At 43.5% G+C, this 13,711-nt stretch overlaps 1 protein-coding gene across 1 annotated transcript in view; it reads left to right on the forward strand.

Annotated features, from left to right (window-relative positions):
* Positions 1 to 13,711, forward strand: part of Rcor1 (REST corepressor 1) — a 64,199-nt gene that overhangs the window by 24,623 nt on the left and 25,865 nt on the right. Inside the window, exon 3 of the mRNA XM_048362421.1 lies at positions 4,160 to 4,243. Within this exon, the coding sequence (XP_048218378.1) occupies positions 4,160 to 4,243 (84 nt within the window). The remainder of the gene's footprint in view (positions 1 to 4,159; positions 4,244 to 13,711) is intronic.

The following is a 13,711-nucleotide window of genomic DNA, read 5'->3' on the forward strand; positions in this document are numbered from 1 at the left end:
TGTAAAGAGACCAGTGACTTGCTTCCTTCAGCCAGGATACACACATTCCCTCCCATTTTTTTTTTAAGAATGCTAAAGATTTATTCCACCAGTCTTCCTCCTCTTTTGTATTGTTAATCTTGTATTTTGAGGCGTGTTGTGTAGCCCAGGCTGGCCTTGAACATTTATGATCCTCCTGCCTCAGCCTCCCTAGTGCTGGATTTACAGGCACCACCACGCCTTGCTTCTGTCTTAAACATACAAGTGTGCCCTATGAGTAAACTGAGCTAAAGCGTTTCTGAGAGCAGAGGAGCTGCTATCAGTAGAGCCATTGTGACTCTGAAAGAGCCCAGGCCAGCAAGGTACAAGGCGAGCAGTTGCACTGGGCAGTGCTAGGCATGCAGCATGCCAGGTAGACTGTCCCGGTCTTCCTGAGCTCAGGTCATTGTTACTTCACGGGGTTGTATTTTGCTCTTCCATATCTCCTTGTTCCACTGTTTTGTAATCAGGGCAAAATGAGAAGTCAGCTAACTTCCCCAAACTAAAGCAAGCCTTTTATTCTTGGGTAAATAAAACTAATTTGTCACCTACAATTATTTTTAGGATAAGAAAGAGTAAGTCAGTTGAAGAAACAACAGGGGCTGGGGTTTAGGAAAGCTTCTACACTTAGGTACAGGACTAGAGGGCGAGTTGTTGGCTTGACTGTGGGCAGTGCTAGCCTAGTAGGCCTAGGGAAGTCCTTCTCTAGGAAGGCCTTGCAGCACTGAGGCACTGCTGATAGATACATGAGTCCAAGTCGTTTCCATAGGGTAGCCCTCTACCACAGGAGCCACAGCACCACTTCCAGCCTTTTCTGTGTATGTGGTACTGAGGAAAGGAACCCAGGGATTCAATGCATGCCAGGCGAGCAGTCTACCACTAAGCCACATTCCTGGTCCAGCTCTGCGTTTTGATGGTTTTGAGATAGAGTGTTCTCACTTTTGGCCCAAGCATGTACCTTACTTGTGGTTTACCTGTTTTAGACTTTTCATTGTTGCTGGAATGACAGATATGTCACTATGTCCAATTTCCCACTGTTGAGGTGGAGTCTCAACAGACTTTTTGCCTGAGTTGGCTTGGATCTGTGATCCTCCTAATCTTTGCCTCTCGTGTAGCTTAGGATGAAAGGCATGTTCCTCTGTGCCCAGCTATGATTGAGAATAGGTCTCAGGAATGTTTCTGTCCATGCTGGCCTTTGAACCACAGGCTTTATATTCTAGTCTCCTAGGATTACAAGCTCAGGAAAGGTATGTCTTGCTACTATTCAGAGATCTGTTTGGGATTTAGAGATAGTGAGAAGAGGCAAAAAGTTTGATGAGAACATTAGTGCTACCTAAAATAGCTTCCCAGTGCCTTCAGTTTGCAAATGTGGGTAGAGAGAACCATAGCCACAAAGCATGAAGGAAGCTAGGGGTATGTGGCTTTCTTATGGTCCTATGCTCAGCACTGGTGTTTGTAGTTACATTCATTACGAGTTTGGTTTCAAGATGTGTCAACACATTTAGCTGAGCATTTGATATAGGTTTTTACTAAGTTCTATTATTTTTTTTCTTTTGCTTTTCCCTTTTTGCCAGTCCTAGGGCTTGAATTCAGGGCATGTGTGCTGTCCCTGAGCTGCTTCTGCTCAAGGCTAGCTCTCTACCACGTGAGAGCCACAGTGCCACTTTCAGCCTTTTCTAAGTAGTTTATTGGAGATGAGAGTCTGACAAAATTTCCTGCCTGGGCTGACTTTGAACCAAAATCCTCAGATCTCAGCTTTTTTTTTTTTTTTTTTTTTTTTTGCCAGTCCTGGACCTTGGACTCAGGGACTGAGCACACTATCCCTGCCTTCTTATTTTTGCTCAAGGCTAGCACTCTGCCACTTGAGTCACAGCGCCACTTCTGGCCATTTTCTGTATATGTGGTGCTGGGGAATCAAACCCAGGGCTTCAAGTATAAGAGACAAGCACTCTTGCCACTAGGCCATATCCCCAGCCCCCTCTTTTTCATTCTTCTCTCTGCCTACTCCCTAGCTTTTTCAAAGAAACACTAAAGAGGCCACAGAGCAAAACCTCCTGTCAGAATATCTGTTAACCTTATTTTTCAGGGATTTTTATTGTGCACATCATAATTTAAATGTATCCCATGACAGAAGTTACGATGCTATACGGCTGATTAATGTTTTTTCTTTATTAAGTAACTACATAAATCTCACAGTACACATTTTAACCTTCACAATGATGAACATTATCCTTCTAACCTACAAAGCTTATAAACTCTGCAGACATTAACAATAAAACTATTTCTTCCAAATTGGATGATATGTACATTTCTTTCCTTTTGCTTACTGTCATCTGTTCCCTCCTCCTCTCTCATTCCTTCCTTCCCTCCCATTACTTCCCTTGAGTTACTTAGTTCACTTTCATCAGTGTCCACAGCTGATTAATTTTATTTTCTATATTCTTTTAAATTCTCATGGCCATGATTTTTCTAATCCCTATCAATAAAAATTAACGTTTTTCACATACTTTTTACTGCCCAATTCTGTAGTGATTGTCTTTATCAATCAGGGTTCTCTAGGTAGAGCTGACAGACTATTATGAATATGTATTGTGTAGCTATTTGGAGGTTTATTTTATTTTTTGCCCGTCCTGGGCTAAAACGCAGAGCCTGAGCACTTTCCCTGAGCCCCTTTGTGTTCAAGACTAGCACTCTACCACCTGAGCCACAGAACCACTTCTGACTTTTTTGAGTAGTTTATTGAAGATAAGAGTTTTACAGGGACTTCACTGGCTTCAAATCCCTTTTTCACTGAAGCCTGGAGCTCCCACTTGAGCTGCATTGGTGGTTAATTGGAGATAAGAGTTTCTTTCTTTCTTTCTTTTTTTTTTGCCAGTCCTGGGCCTTGAACTCAGGGCCTGAGCACTGTCCCTGGCTTCCTTTTGCTCAAGGCTAGCACTCTGCCACTTGAGCCACAGCGCCACTTCTGGCCATTTTCTATATATGTGGTGCTGGGGGATTGAACCCAGGGCTTCAGGTATATGAGGCAAGCGCTCTTGCCACTAGGCCATATTCTCAGCCTGAGATAAGAGTTTCTGACAGACTTTTCTGCCTAAGATAGCTTTGAACCTCTATCCTCACATCTCAGCCTCCTGAGTAGATAGAATTACAGGCATGAGCCAGGTTAAATTTGTAAGTGGTTATTTATTTATCTTGGCAATGCTGGGCTTTGTGCTTATTGGGCTGGGACAGTACTCTGAGCTACCTATCAAGCCTGCTTTGACTGGTTATTTTTAGGGTAGGGTCTTGCTTCCTGCCAGGGTACACCTCTGAACTGTGATCCACTTTGGGCTTGCTGTAGTAGCCTGAATGAAAGGCACACACCACTTCATTCAGCTTTCCTTCTGTGGAGATGGGAGTTCTGTGGTCGTAGGTGTCTGGGCTGGCTTTGTACTTCATCCTGCCATCTCAGCCTTCCCACTGCGTCCAGCTTTGTGTTGAGAAGGGATCTCACAGACTTAAATTATTAACTTTAATAAAGTGGTTGGTCTTTGGATTATTATTGTCAAGTCACTGAAAAATGAATGAGAAGTCTTAAGAGTATGACAGTACACAACGCAGTCTTGTTTCTTTCTTTCTGGAGATGGGGTAGCTGTATAGCTCAAGGTGATGTTGAACTCCTCATCCTCCTGCCTCACCTTCTGGAGTACAGGGGTTGTAGACAGACACCACTCTCCCTGGTTGAGAGCGCACCATTTCAAAGAGCTTGCTGAAGTAAGCTTTCTCCGGATGAGCCGCGTCTGAGCAGAGCAGAGCAGAGCAGCGCGCGGTGTGTCGCCCTCGGGCACGGGGCCTCTGCTCTCGTCAGCACTGCTGGGTGATGGCTCCGGAGCACCTCCTGACTTCCCTGGGCCCGGCCAGGGCAGCGTTCCCCTCGCATGCCCGAGTGCCCCGGAAGCGGGGAAGGCGGAGCTGCTTCCACAGCCCGCAGCCGCTGCCCAGCCTTCCACCGCTGGCACCGTGCGGGCGACACGAGCACGTGCCCAGGGAGAAGGTGGGTGGTGGTGTCACGTTCTGAAGCTTAGAAGACCAGAATGTATAGTGTTTAGTGTTTATTGTATGTGCTACATTATAATGAGAATTTTCTTTTCTTTCTACCAAGCCAAACTGGCAAGGCGAAGTCAAGAACGAGACAATCTTGGCATGTTGGTCTGGTCACCTAATCAGAATCTATCAGAGGCAAAACGTAAGTCTTGATGCACCTCTCTTTTCTACCTTTCTTAGGTAATGTAATGTTTTAATGAGGTATCATTGTAGCTAAAAATCCCTTTACATAGTACATTCTTGTACCTTTTTTTTTTTTTTTTAACTTTTTGGCCAGTCCTAGGCCTTGAACTCAGGGCCTGAGCACTGTCTCTAGCTTCCTTTTGCTCAAGGCTAGCACTCTACCACTGGAGCCACAGCGCCACTTCCTGCTTTCTGCTGGTTAATTGGAGATAAAGTTTCACTAGACTTTTCTCCCCAGGCTAACTTTGGCTTTATAATGTGACTCTCAGCTCTCAGCCTCCTAAGTAGCTTGGATTACAGGCATGAGCTACCAATACTCGGTTGTATTTCTTCTTTTTTTCTCTTTCACCCCTTCCTCCCCTCTCCCCCCCCACACTCCCCAGACGATTCTGGCTATATTGCCCAGGATGTCCTGAAATTCTTTTTTTTTTTTTGGCCAGTCCTGGGCCTTGGACTCAGGGCCTGAGCACTGTCCCTGGCTTCTTCCCGCTCAAGGCTAGCACTCTGCCACTTGAGCCACAGCGCCGCTTCTGGCCGTTTTCTGTATATGTGGTGCTGGGGAATCGAACCTAGGGCCTCGTGTATCCGAGGCAGGCACTCTTGCCACTAGGCTATATCCCCAGCCCCTGAAATTCTTTAAAAAAAAAATTTTTTTTTTTATTTTTTCCCAGTCCTGGGCCCTGAACTCAGGGCCTGAGCACTGTCAGTGGCTTCCTTTTGCTCAAGGCTAGCACTCTACCACTGGAGCCACAGCGCCACTTCTGGCCGTTTTCTGTATATGTGGTGCTGGGGAATCGAACCCAGGGCTTCCTGTGTATGAGGCAAGCTCTCTTGCCACTAGGCCATATTCCCAGCCCCCTGAAATTCATTATGTAACTCCAATTAACCTCAAATTTGTAATCCTCCTGCCCAACTTCCTGGGTTCTGGTTTATAGGCATGCTTGCCATACCTGGCTGGTATGTCTTTATTTATTTAGTCTGGTCTAGAAACTTAAAAGATTTCAAGGTCTACATTTTCAAAGTGCTTTATATGCTGATATTGAAGCAACTTGGAGAAATGGCTCATAGTGGAAAGAAAATTAGAATGTAGTAATTTGTTTTCCCAGGTGGAAATTTATAGGGTTTTATTATTAAGAATAGGCCTTTAATAGCTGGAGGTCCATGGCTCCTACTTGTGGTCTAGCTGTTTGGGAGGTTGAGAATGAGAGGGTCCTTATTCAAGGACAGCTGGACAGGAAAGTTGGTGAGATCCTTTCTGAACCTGAGTGTGGTGGCAGATGCCTCTCTTCTTAAACTTCCTTGGAGGCAGAGATTAGGAGGATGGCGGTTTCATGCCAGCCTAGACAGAAAAGTTCACAAGGCTCCAAGGAGAAGAAGCTGGGCCTGGTGGCATGTGCTGGTCGTTGCAGCTACAACTTGGAAGTCTAAATAGGCTGCTTGTGGTCCAGGTGATGCTTGGACAGGAAATGAGATCCTATTTCAAAAGTATCCTGTGCATCCTGGTGCTGGTGGTTTATAACCCTAGCCATTCAGGTGGGACCTAGATAATCTCAGGGCAAACCCAGCCCAAGGAGAAAAAGCCCTTGAGACTCTGTCTCGAACTAGCCAGCAAAAAATTAGGCTGGACATCTTGCTCAATTGGTAGAGTGTAGAAGGGAGATTGAGTGTAAGGCGCCTGAGTTCAACTCCAGTACTGACAAAAACTAGTAATAGTAACCAGTGTAAAGAAGGACTTAAAAATAATAAGCCCCTGGCCACATGCAACTTGAGTATATCTGGAAATAAAATTTGAGGCCTTCTGACAGTGTTTGCATTCTTTTATTTTCTTCATTGTTGGGGATTAAACCTGGAGTCTTGCACATGGAAGGCAAATACTTTACCATTGACCTATACTCTGGTCTAAGATTGTCTGACATGCTCTGAACTACACTTATTTTGTCTGTCTATCTAATCTATTTATTTAGGCAGGCTGGGGCTTGGAACTCATGGCTTGAGCACTGTCTCTGGCTTCTTTTTGCTCAAGGCTAACATTCTACCACCTGAGGCACAGTGCCACTTCCAGTTTTTTCTATGTATGTGGTACTGAGGAATTGAACTCAGGGCTTCATGTATACAAGGCGAGCACTTTACCACTAGGCCATATGCCCAGCCCTATGGTTTTTTAAATTAGGAAATGGCATTCATTGTTTTTTGTATTATTCACATTTTTTTCTGTAGTAAAAGACTCTGGATTCTCAAAGGCATCTTTGACGAATACAGGTCAAGAGTCATTATTTTCCAATGAAGTAGTGCTTAGGATAAATTTATTAGTTGGGTCAGTGAATTAGTACAAACGATAGGGACTTATTTAAAAAGGTTACAAAGCAGGAAGTATAGCAGTTGGGGCCTAGTGTGGGGACATACTGTAAATTCTAGCACCTATGGGGCCAAGGCAAAATGATAGCACGGCCTTGTCCAAAAAAAATAAGGAGGAAAGGTAGGTCTATTAATGTTTATGTTTGTGAGTAGACTGGCATTCTTAGGGTTTGGTCAGTATCCCCCTTGCTTGGCAGTGTTACAGTGTGTGAACAGGCTTCCAATGCCAAGTCAGCAGGGGAGGTGATGGATATTCTGTATCCTTCTGTCGAATATTCAGCATCTATATTAGTGTATTTAAGCCATTACAGTCTCATACATAAAGAAGCTGCTTGTTTCACTGTGACCCAAAGGATTGGTTTTTTGTTGTTGTTGTTGTCGTTGTTGTTTGGTATATTATCCTTCACGGAGTGTGGGAAATTCAACTGACAATTGTTGAATGGTGTTGAACTTAGCAATAATAAAATAACCTCTTCAGTGTAATGTGATTTTTTTTTAAAGGATATGCTAATTTCCCCACCACTAGGCTGCTATTTTGTGAGTTCATAATGGAGAACTGGGGAGCATTTCTGATGCCCTTGTGGTGCTTTGGAGAGCCTTGTATTTCCTGATTTTTGTTGTGGTTTGTTTTCTTCTCCATGAGCTCTTACTGTGGCTTTCAAGAGCAATCTTTTGGAATCTTTTTAGTCTTCTATGCCCTTTATTTTTGTGTTTATCCCTTTATGTTTATTTTATTTATTTAATTTTTTGGGGGCCAGTCCTGGGGCTTGGACTCAGAGCCTGAGCACTGTCCCTGGCTTCTTTTTGCTCAAGGCCAGCACTCTGCCACTTGAGCCATAGCACCACTTCCAGCTTTTTCTGTTTATGTGGTGCTGAGTGCATGCAAGGCGAGCCCTCTACCGCTAAGCTATATTCCCAGCCCCTGTACAGCTTTTTTTTTTCCCCTCTGAGTTCTGCTAAATAAACGTGTTGTGTCTTCCCTTTCCTGTCTAAGTTGTTTTGAGTATTTTTCGGGTGGTATGACTTTGAGGTATCATGTGTTCCAGTTGGTCACAATGCCCATCTTTCGTTGCAGTACTACCCAAAATGGAATATTGGGAAAGAGAAACATGTATTGAGTTTTATGCCACACATAGTGTACTGAAATGTTCACTCTCCTGAAGCTTCAGGCTGCACAGTACGTCTGTAGGAACTTGCTGTCCCCATTTGACAGATGTTTGTGCTCATGTTTATGATAGAGCTGATATAAACCTATCGTGCTGCCAGTCCATGGTAAATATAACAAATCACTGGCTTATACATTTATTATGTTATACTTTGACTTGTTAAATTGTACTTGTACTTAAAAATAAGTATTGTATAACAGCATGGCCACATCACACCCGTGGCTTCATACATCTCATGTTGCCATATGCTTATTATATCTTTTCCCCTTGTAGTTAATGTCACATTGTTTTGGTCACCATGGCCCTAGGAGCAGTAGGCTATACCATATCTGTATCCGTCCTCTTTCCCTGAACCCTCAGCATTGATGTTTGTTTCCTCAAAGGCTTGCACTCTCAGCACCTTGACATAGAATTTTAGTGTGGTTTGATTCACATTTCTTTTTTCTTTCTTTCTTTTTTTTTTTTTTTTTTTTTGCCAGTCCTGGGCCTTGGACTCAGGGCCTGAGCACTGTCCCTGGCTTCTTCCCGCTCAAGGCTAGCACTCTTCCACTTGAGCCACAGCGCCACTTCTGGCCATTTTCTGTATATGTGGTGCTGGGGACTCGAACCCAGGGCCTCATGTATACGAGGCAAGCACTCTTGCCACTAGGCCACATCCCCAGCCCCATGATTCACATTTCTTTAAGGTGAAACCTGAGAAGGAAAATGGAAGAGACTCTTACCTTAGGTCCAATTAACCACAAAAAGTCAGAAGTGGAGCTGTGGCTCCCTAATTTGACTTTGCCTTGTGTTCTGACACAATTTGAAAATTTACACAGCTTTCATGTTCTATATGTCAATTCTGCCTTTACAGTTAGTAGTCAGCTTTAAAAATATAAGTCAGCTTTGATTCTCTTTGGAACAGTTAATGCATTCCATCTTTGTCTACCTTTTCTTTGTTTTGTTTTGTTTCTTGGTGCTAGGCCTGAGGCTTCAACTCAGCGCCTGAGAGCTGTCCCTGAGCTTTTGTGCTCTACTACTTGAACCATGGCTCTGCTTTAATTGATTGGTCTCGGAAACTTTTCTTTACCTGGGATGGCTTTGAACCACAGTCCTCTTTTTTAAGTGCCTAAGTATGAGTCGCCCGTGCCTAGGTTCAATTTTAAAGATAGAGGAGGCTGTGTAAATACTTTGTGAGACAAAAGTGGGGGTGTGGTCTTGTCCTTTGATCACTAAGGAGTTTGGATGCGTTATTCATCAGAACATTAAAATTTCTGTGTGTGTATGCACACACACATGTGTTTATATATATGATTGTGCGCCCGTGCCAGTCCTGGGGCTTGAATTCAGGCCCTGAGATTCTTTTTGTTCAAGGCTAGCACTCTACCACTTCAGCCACAGCACCACTTCTGGCTCTTTATGTTTATGTGGTGCTGAGGAATTGAATTCAGGGCTTCAGGCATGCTAGGCAAGCACTCTACCGCTAAGCCACATTCCCAACTCTGTTTTTAGGTTTTTTTTGTGTGGGTTTTTTTTTTTTTTTTTGCCATTCCTGGGCCTTGGACTCAGGGTCTGAGCACTGTCCCTGGCTTCTTTTTGCTCAAGGCTAGCACTCTGCTCTTGCCACTAGGCCATATCCCCAGCACCCTGTTTTTAGTTTTATATACGTACTTTTAAATCATTTACGGCAGTACTGGGGTTTGAATTCATCACTTGTTAGGCAAGTACTCTACCACTGGAACCATAGTCCCATCCCTTTTACCTTTAGTTACCTTTTCTTGTGCTTTTGCGTAGGCCTGGCCTCAGATTAAGATCCAGTTTTCTACCTAAGGCTTCCTGCATGCTGAAATCACAGTCGGGTAAAGTGGTGATTTGCTAACTTTTTTTTTTTGACCAGTCCTGGGCCTTGGACTCAGGGCCTGAGCACTGTCCCTGGCTTCTTCCCGCTCAAGGCTAGCACTCTGCCACTTGAGCCACAGCGCCACTTCTGGCCATTTTCTGTATATGTGGTGCTGGGGAATCGAACCCAGGGCCTCATGTATATGAGGCAGGCACTCTTGCCACTAGGCCATATCCCCAGCTAACTCTTAACTGGCTGTGTCCACAAACTGTGATCCTGCTAATCTTTGCACCTTCATTTTACAGAGTGCACTTCATTCTGGACTTGGGAGGACTGACTGGTTGATCACAGTCTTGTTTCTTGTTCTCTCTTTCTCACCTACTAAAGATACTCAGGGGCCATTGGGATGAAAACTGTAAAATGGCTGCCACCAGGTGGCAGAATTGCTGTATTCTCGTTCCTTTTTGATTCTCAGTGACAGATAATTTCCTATTAATAATAACAAGCATTGGCAGGATATTTGTTACCATATTCTGTTTTTTGGTGATGCTGTGATGAAACCCAGGGTGTGTTTGTGCATGTGAGGCAAGCACTCTGCCACTCTTCCTTTTCCAGCTCTGGGACCATGTTCTTCAAAGATTTTTGGTGCACTCAGTTTGAATTATGAGGGAACCCACTCTTATGCTCCCTTTGCAGTACCCAATGCCATTGCAGATGCTGATAGTAAATTGTTATTGTTAAGAGCTTCACTAAGCATCCTTAGCTGCTCACTTTATGCAGCAGCTTGCTGCTGTGGAATAGGCCACATGACAAGGGGCGGTGTTGGGGGAGGGCAGAGAGAGTGAAGGTGACTGGCTGTGTTCATCTGCAGTCTTTCTCTTTTGCAGTTGAATTTGAGACTCTACTCTTACACGAAGGGCATTTGGTTCATTGAACTAAAACAGGAATATATAGAAACAGTTTAGCCCACTTCCTTCTACCTCAGCTCTGTTGTCTTTACTCCATTCAAGCTGGAATAGAGTGGGTTGTCCAGCTTTGCTTGGTCATGGTTCCTTCTCTCTGCCCTCCTTAAGAGGATTGCAGTGTTCTGGGATCACAGCGCAATTAGCAGAAACCATTGATCAGCTGTGTGAATCTAGCCAGCCGACTTATATTTTCTGATGCTGTCTCTTTGTGAGTAAGAATGATAAAAGGCACCAAGTAAATTCTCAGATGTTAATGATTGTTTTTACTTCAGGCATGTAACTTTGGGGTATTTAGGGATCTCCCCCTCCCCGCCCCTTCCAAGAAAGCCATGGGTTTGAACAGTCTTTTTTTTTGGCAGGTCCTAGGGTTTGAACTCAGGGCCTACACGCTGTCCCTGAGCTTCTTAAAAGAAGCTCAAGGCAAAGCGCTCTACCATTGAGCCACAGCAGTACTTTTGGTTTTTTGAGTAGTTTATTGGAGATGAGTCTCATGGACTTTGCTGCCCAGGCTGGCTTTGATCTGTGATCCTCAGATCTCAGCCTCCTGAGTAGCTAGGATTACAGGAATGAACCACTGGTGCCCAGCTCACTCTACTTATTATAGAGCATAATTCATGTCCATATTCATTGTAATTAAGATGAGATAATAATTATTATTTCTTTTGTTGGTTGTGGGGTTTGAAGTCAGGGCCTGGACACTGAGCTGTTTTTGCTAAAAAACTAGCCCTCTTCCACTTTGAGCCACAGTCCCATTTCCAGTTTTCTGGTGGTTAACTAGAGATAAAAGTCTGACGAATTTTCCTGCCCGCGCTAACTGAAGTGTGATCCTCAGATCTTAGCCTCCTGAGTAGGATTACAAGCATGAGCCACCAGCTCCTAGCTTGGTTTTATTTTTTTATATTAAAAGCTTTTTTTTTTTTTTCACTTAAGGGAATGAGTTGGTTTTGAAAGATGTGCATTTTTTGAGCTGGAGGCATTGATCAACAAAGAAGAAAAATGCACATTTCCTGCTCTTATTACTGTTGTACTAGTAGCAGCCACTGCCATTTGTGAGGCACAGAGCTGAGTCCCGGTGACCGCAAACTTGGAGGAGAGGTCAGAGAGACACGTGGACTGTCAATGGCATGGGGTGTTTTGTTTGTTACCGGTTCTAGAACCTGAGTCCAGGGCTTGGTGCCTGCTTGCTGAGAGCGATTACTCTACCTTCAAACCTCCAGCCTAGTATTTTGCTGTTTAATTGGAAATGGAATCTCAAGAGTTTGCTGCCCCGTCTGGCTTCAAAACCAGAATCTTCCAGATCTGAGACTCCTGAGTAGCTGGGATTGCAGGTGTGGGCCATGAGCCCAGCCCCGTGGGAAGAGGCTGTGTGCTGAGAAGAGGAAACTGAAGCTTCCTGTGGTCTCATGTTCCCACTTTGCTGCTGGTAGCAAATTCCTAGGCTTATAAAACAAAGTCACAGCAATTTGAAGGTTTTGATTGCTTTAATTTTAATTCTAGAATTGGCAGCTTTATTTATTATATAGAGACTGAAAAGAACTGGAGGGGGGGAGCAGAAACAAAAGAACAAAAAGTAAACTGCTAACTTGATAAGGGTTGGGGGACTGAACAATAGAAAAATACTGACCAGTTAACCTCAAGTTATTTCAGTTGACTTTTGTGTAAAGATTAATGCAGAAAGAACATTATTATACCCATTGAACCTGGACTGTTTGGGACATTAGGCTGTTGTCTAATCCTGATAAATTGGAAGGGCAGATAAACAGAGCTTAGTCTTGGCTGAGTGACACGCAGTGTTAGCTGTGGGGTTCCATTTCCATTTCCAGCCTGGTCTTTTGGTATTCAGTACAGATTAGTACAGTACAGATTGGTGCCCTATAATTTTATTGAGCCCTGGGGAAGTCAAGGAAGTTTTTGTGTTTTGCTTTTTTGCTAGTCATGGGGCTTGGACTCAGGGCCTGAGCACTGTCCCTGGCTTCTTTTTGCTCAAGGCTAGCACTCTGCCACTTGAGCCACAGCACCAGATCTGGCTTTTTCTATATATGTGGTGCTGAGGAATCGAACCCAGGGCTTCATGTATACAAGGCGAGCACTTTACCACTAGGCCATATTCCCAGCCCCTCAAGGAAGTTTTTAAAGGAAAATAAAGATACTTTCTGTGGTTTCTACACTGCCAAATGAACTCAGTAATAAACAGCCCAGACTGGATCTTGGCCTTTCAGAAGAACACTTGACCTTGCTGCCTTGCTGGACAGACAACCTAAAAGAAAATACTGGCACTGAAAATTTCAAAGCAGCTCCAACAGCCACTTGGCAATTGTTTAAGTAAACTATGTCAGAAATTGGGAATGATGAGAAGACTAAAAAGTGTTTGTTAGTGGATAGTTGATGGTATTCTTTAACAAGTTACAAAGCTTCCCACACATGAACTTATCTCTTGTATTTCAGATTTTGAAAGAATAGAAAATTAGTGTCTCATCTTGCTCTGTACAACTAATGTAAGAGAAAGTTAGTGCCTTAGTCTTGAAATTAATATTGAGTTACATCATACATATTGATTGCTTGAATTAAGTTGACTATTTTGTCAATAGTTTTCTTCCCCTGAGTATTAGAATACATGCTAATAAAAGAGCTTGAATTCTTTTTCACTATTGATTTTTTAAAAATTGGTTGTCATTTATACAATAATTAGGAATGCATTGTGTTGTATAATTGGATTGGTGTACTGGGATTGAAATGTCTGACTTATGAGACCAACTCTGTTCACTCTCAGGGAAACCATGATCAAGTCAACCATACTTGGCCTCTCTTGACATGTTGTGCTTCTGCCTGAACAGCAAGAGGGGATATAGGCTGGCACAGATTTTGTTGTTTATTCTATGATGAAATTCTGTGCTATTTTATTTTTTAGGCTTGTACTGTCTTTATAATTTATAAAGGAAAATTATACATGAATAATGCTCTTGAAAGTAGTCCATTGTTACCTGGCATACCTGAAAAAGACAAGAAAATCCTTTTTAAAGGATGCCGGTTTCTTTGGGGTGGCAGCTTCTGTCTCAGCCTCCCCCATACAGCAATTACGGGTGGGCATAACCACAACCAGCTCATATTTCTTCTTACTACTA

This window comes from Perognathus longimembris, chromosome 14 (assembly GCF_023159225.1).
Source record: "Perognathus longimembris pacificus isolate PPM17 chromosome 14, ASM2315922v1, whole genome shotgun sequence".
NCBI classification, from domain to species: domain Eukaryota; kingdom Metazoa; phylum Chordata; class Mammalia; order Rodentia; family Heteromyidae; genus Perognathus; species Perognathus longimembris.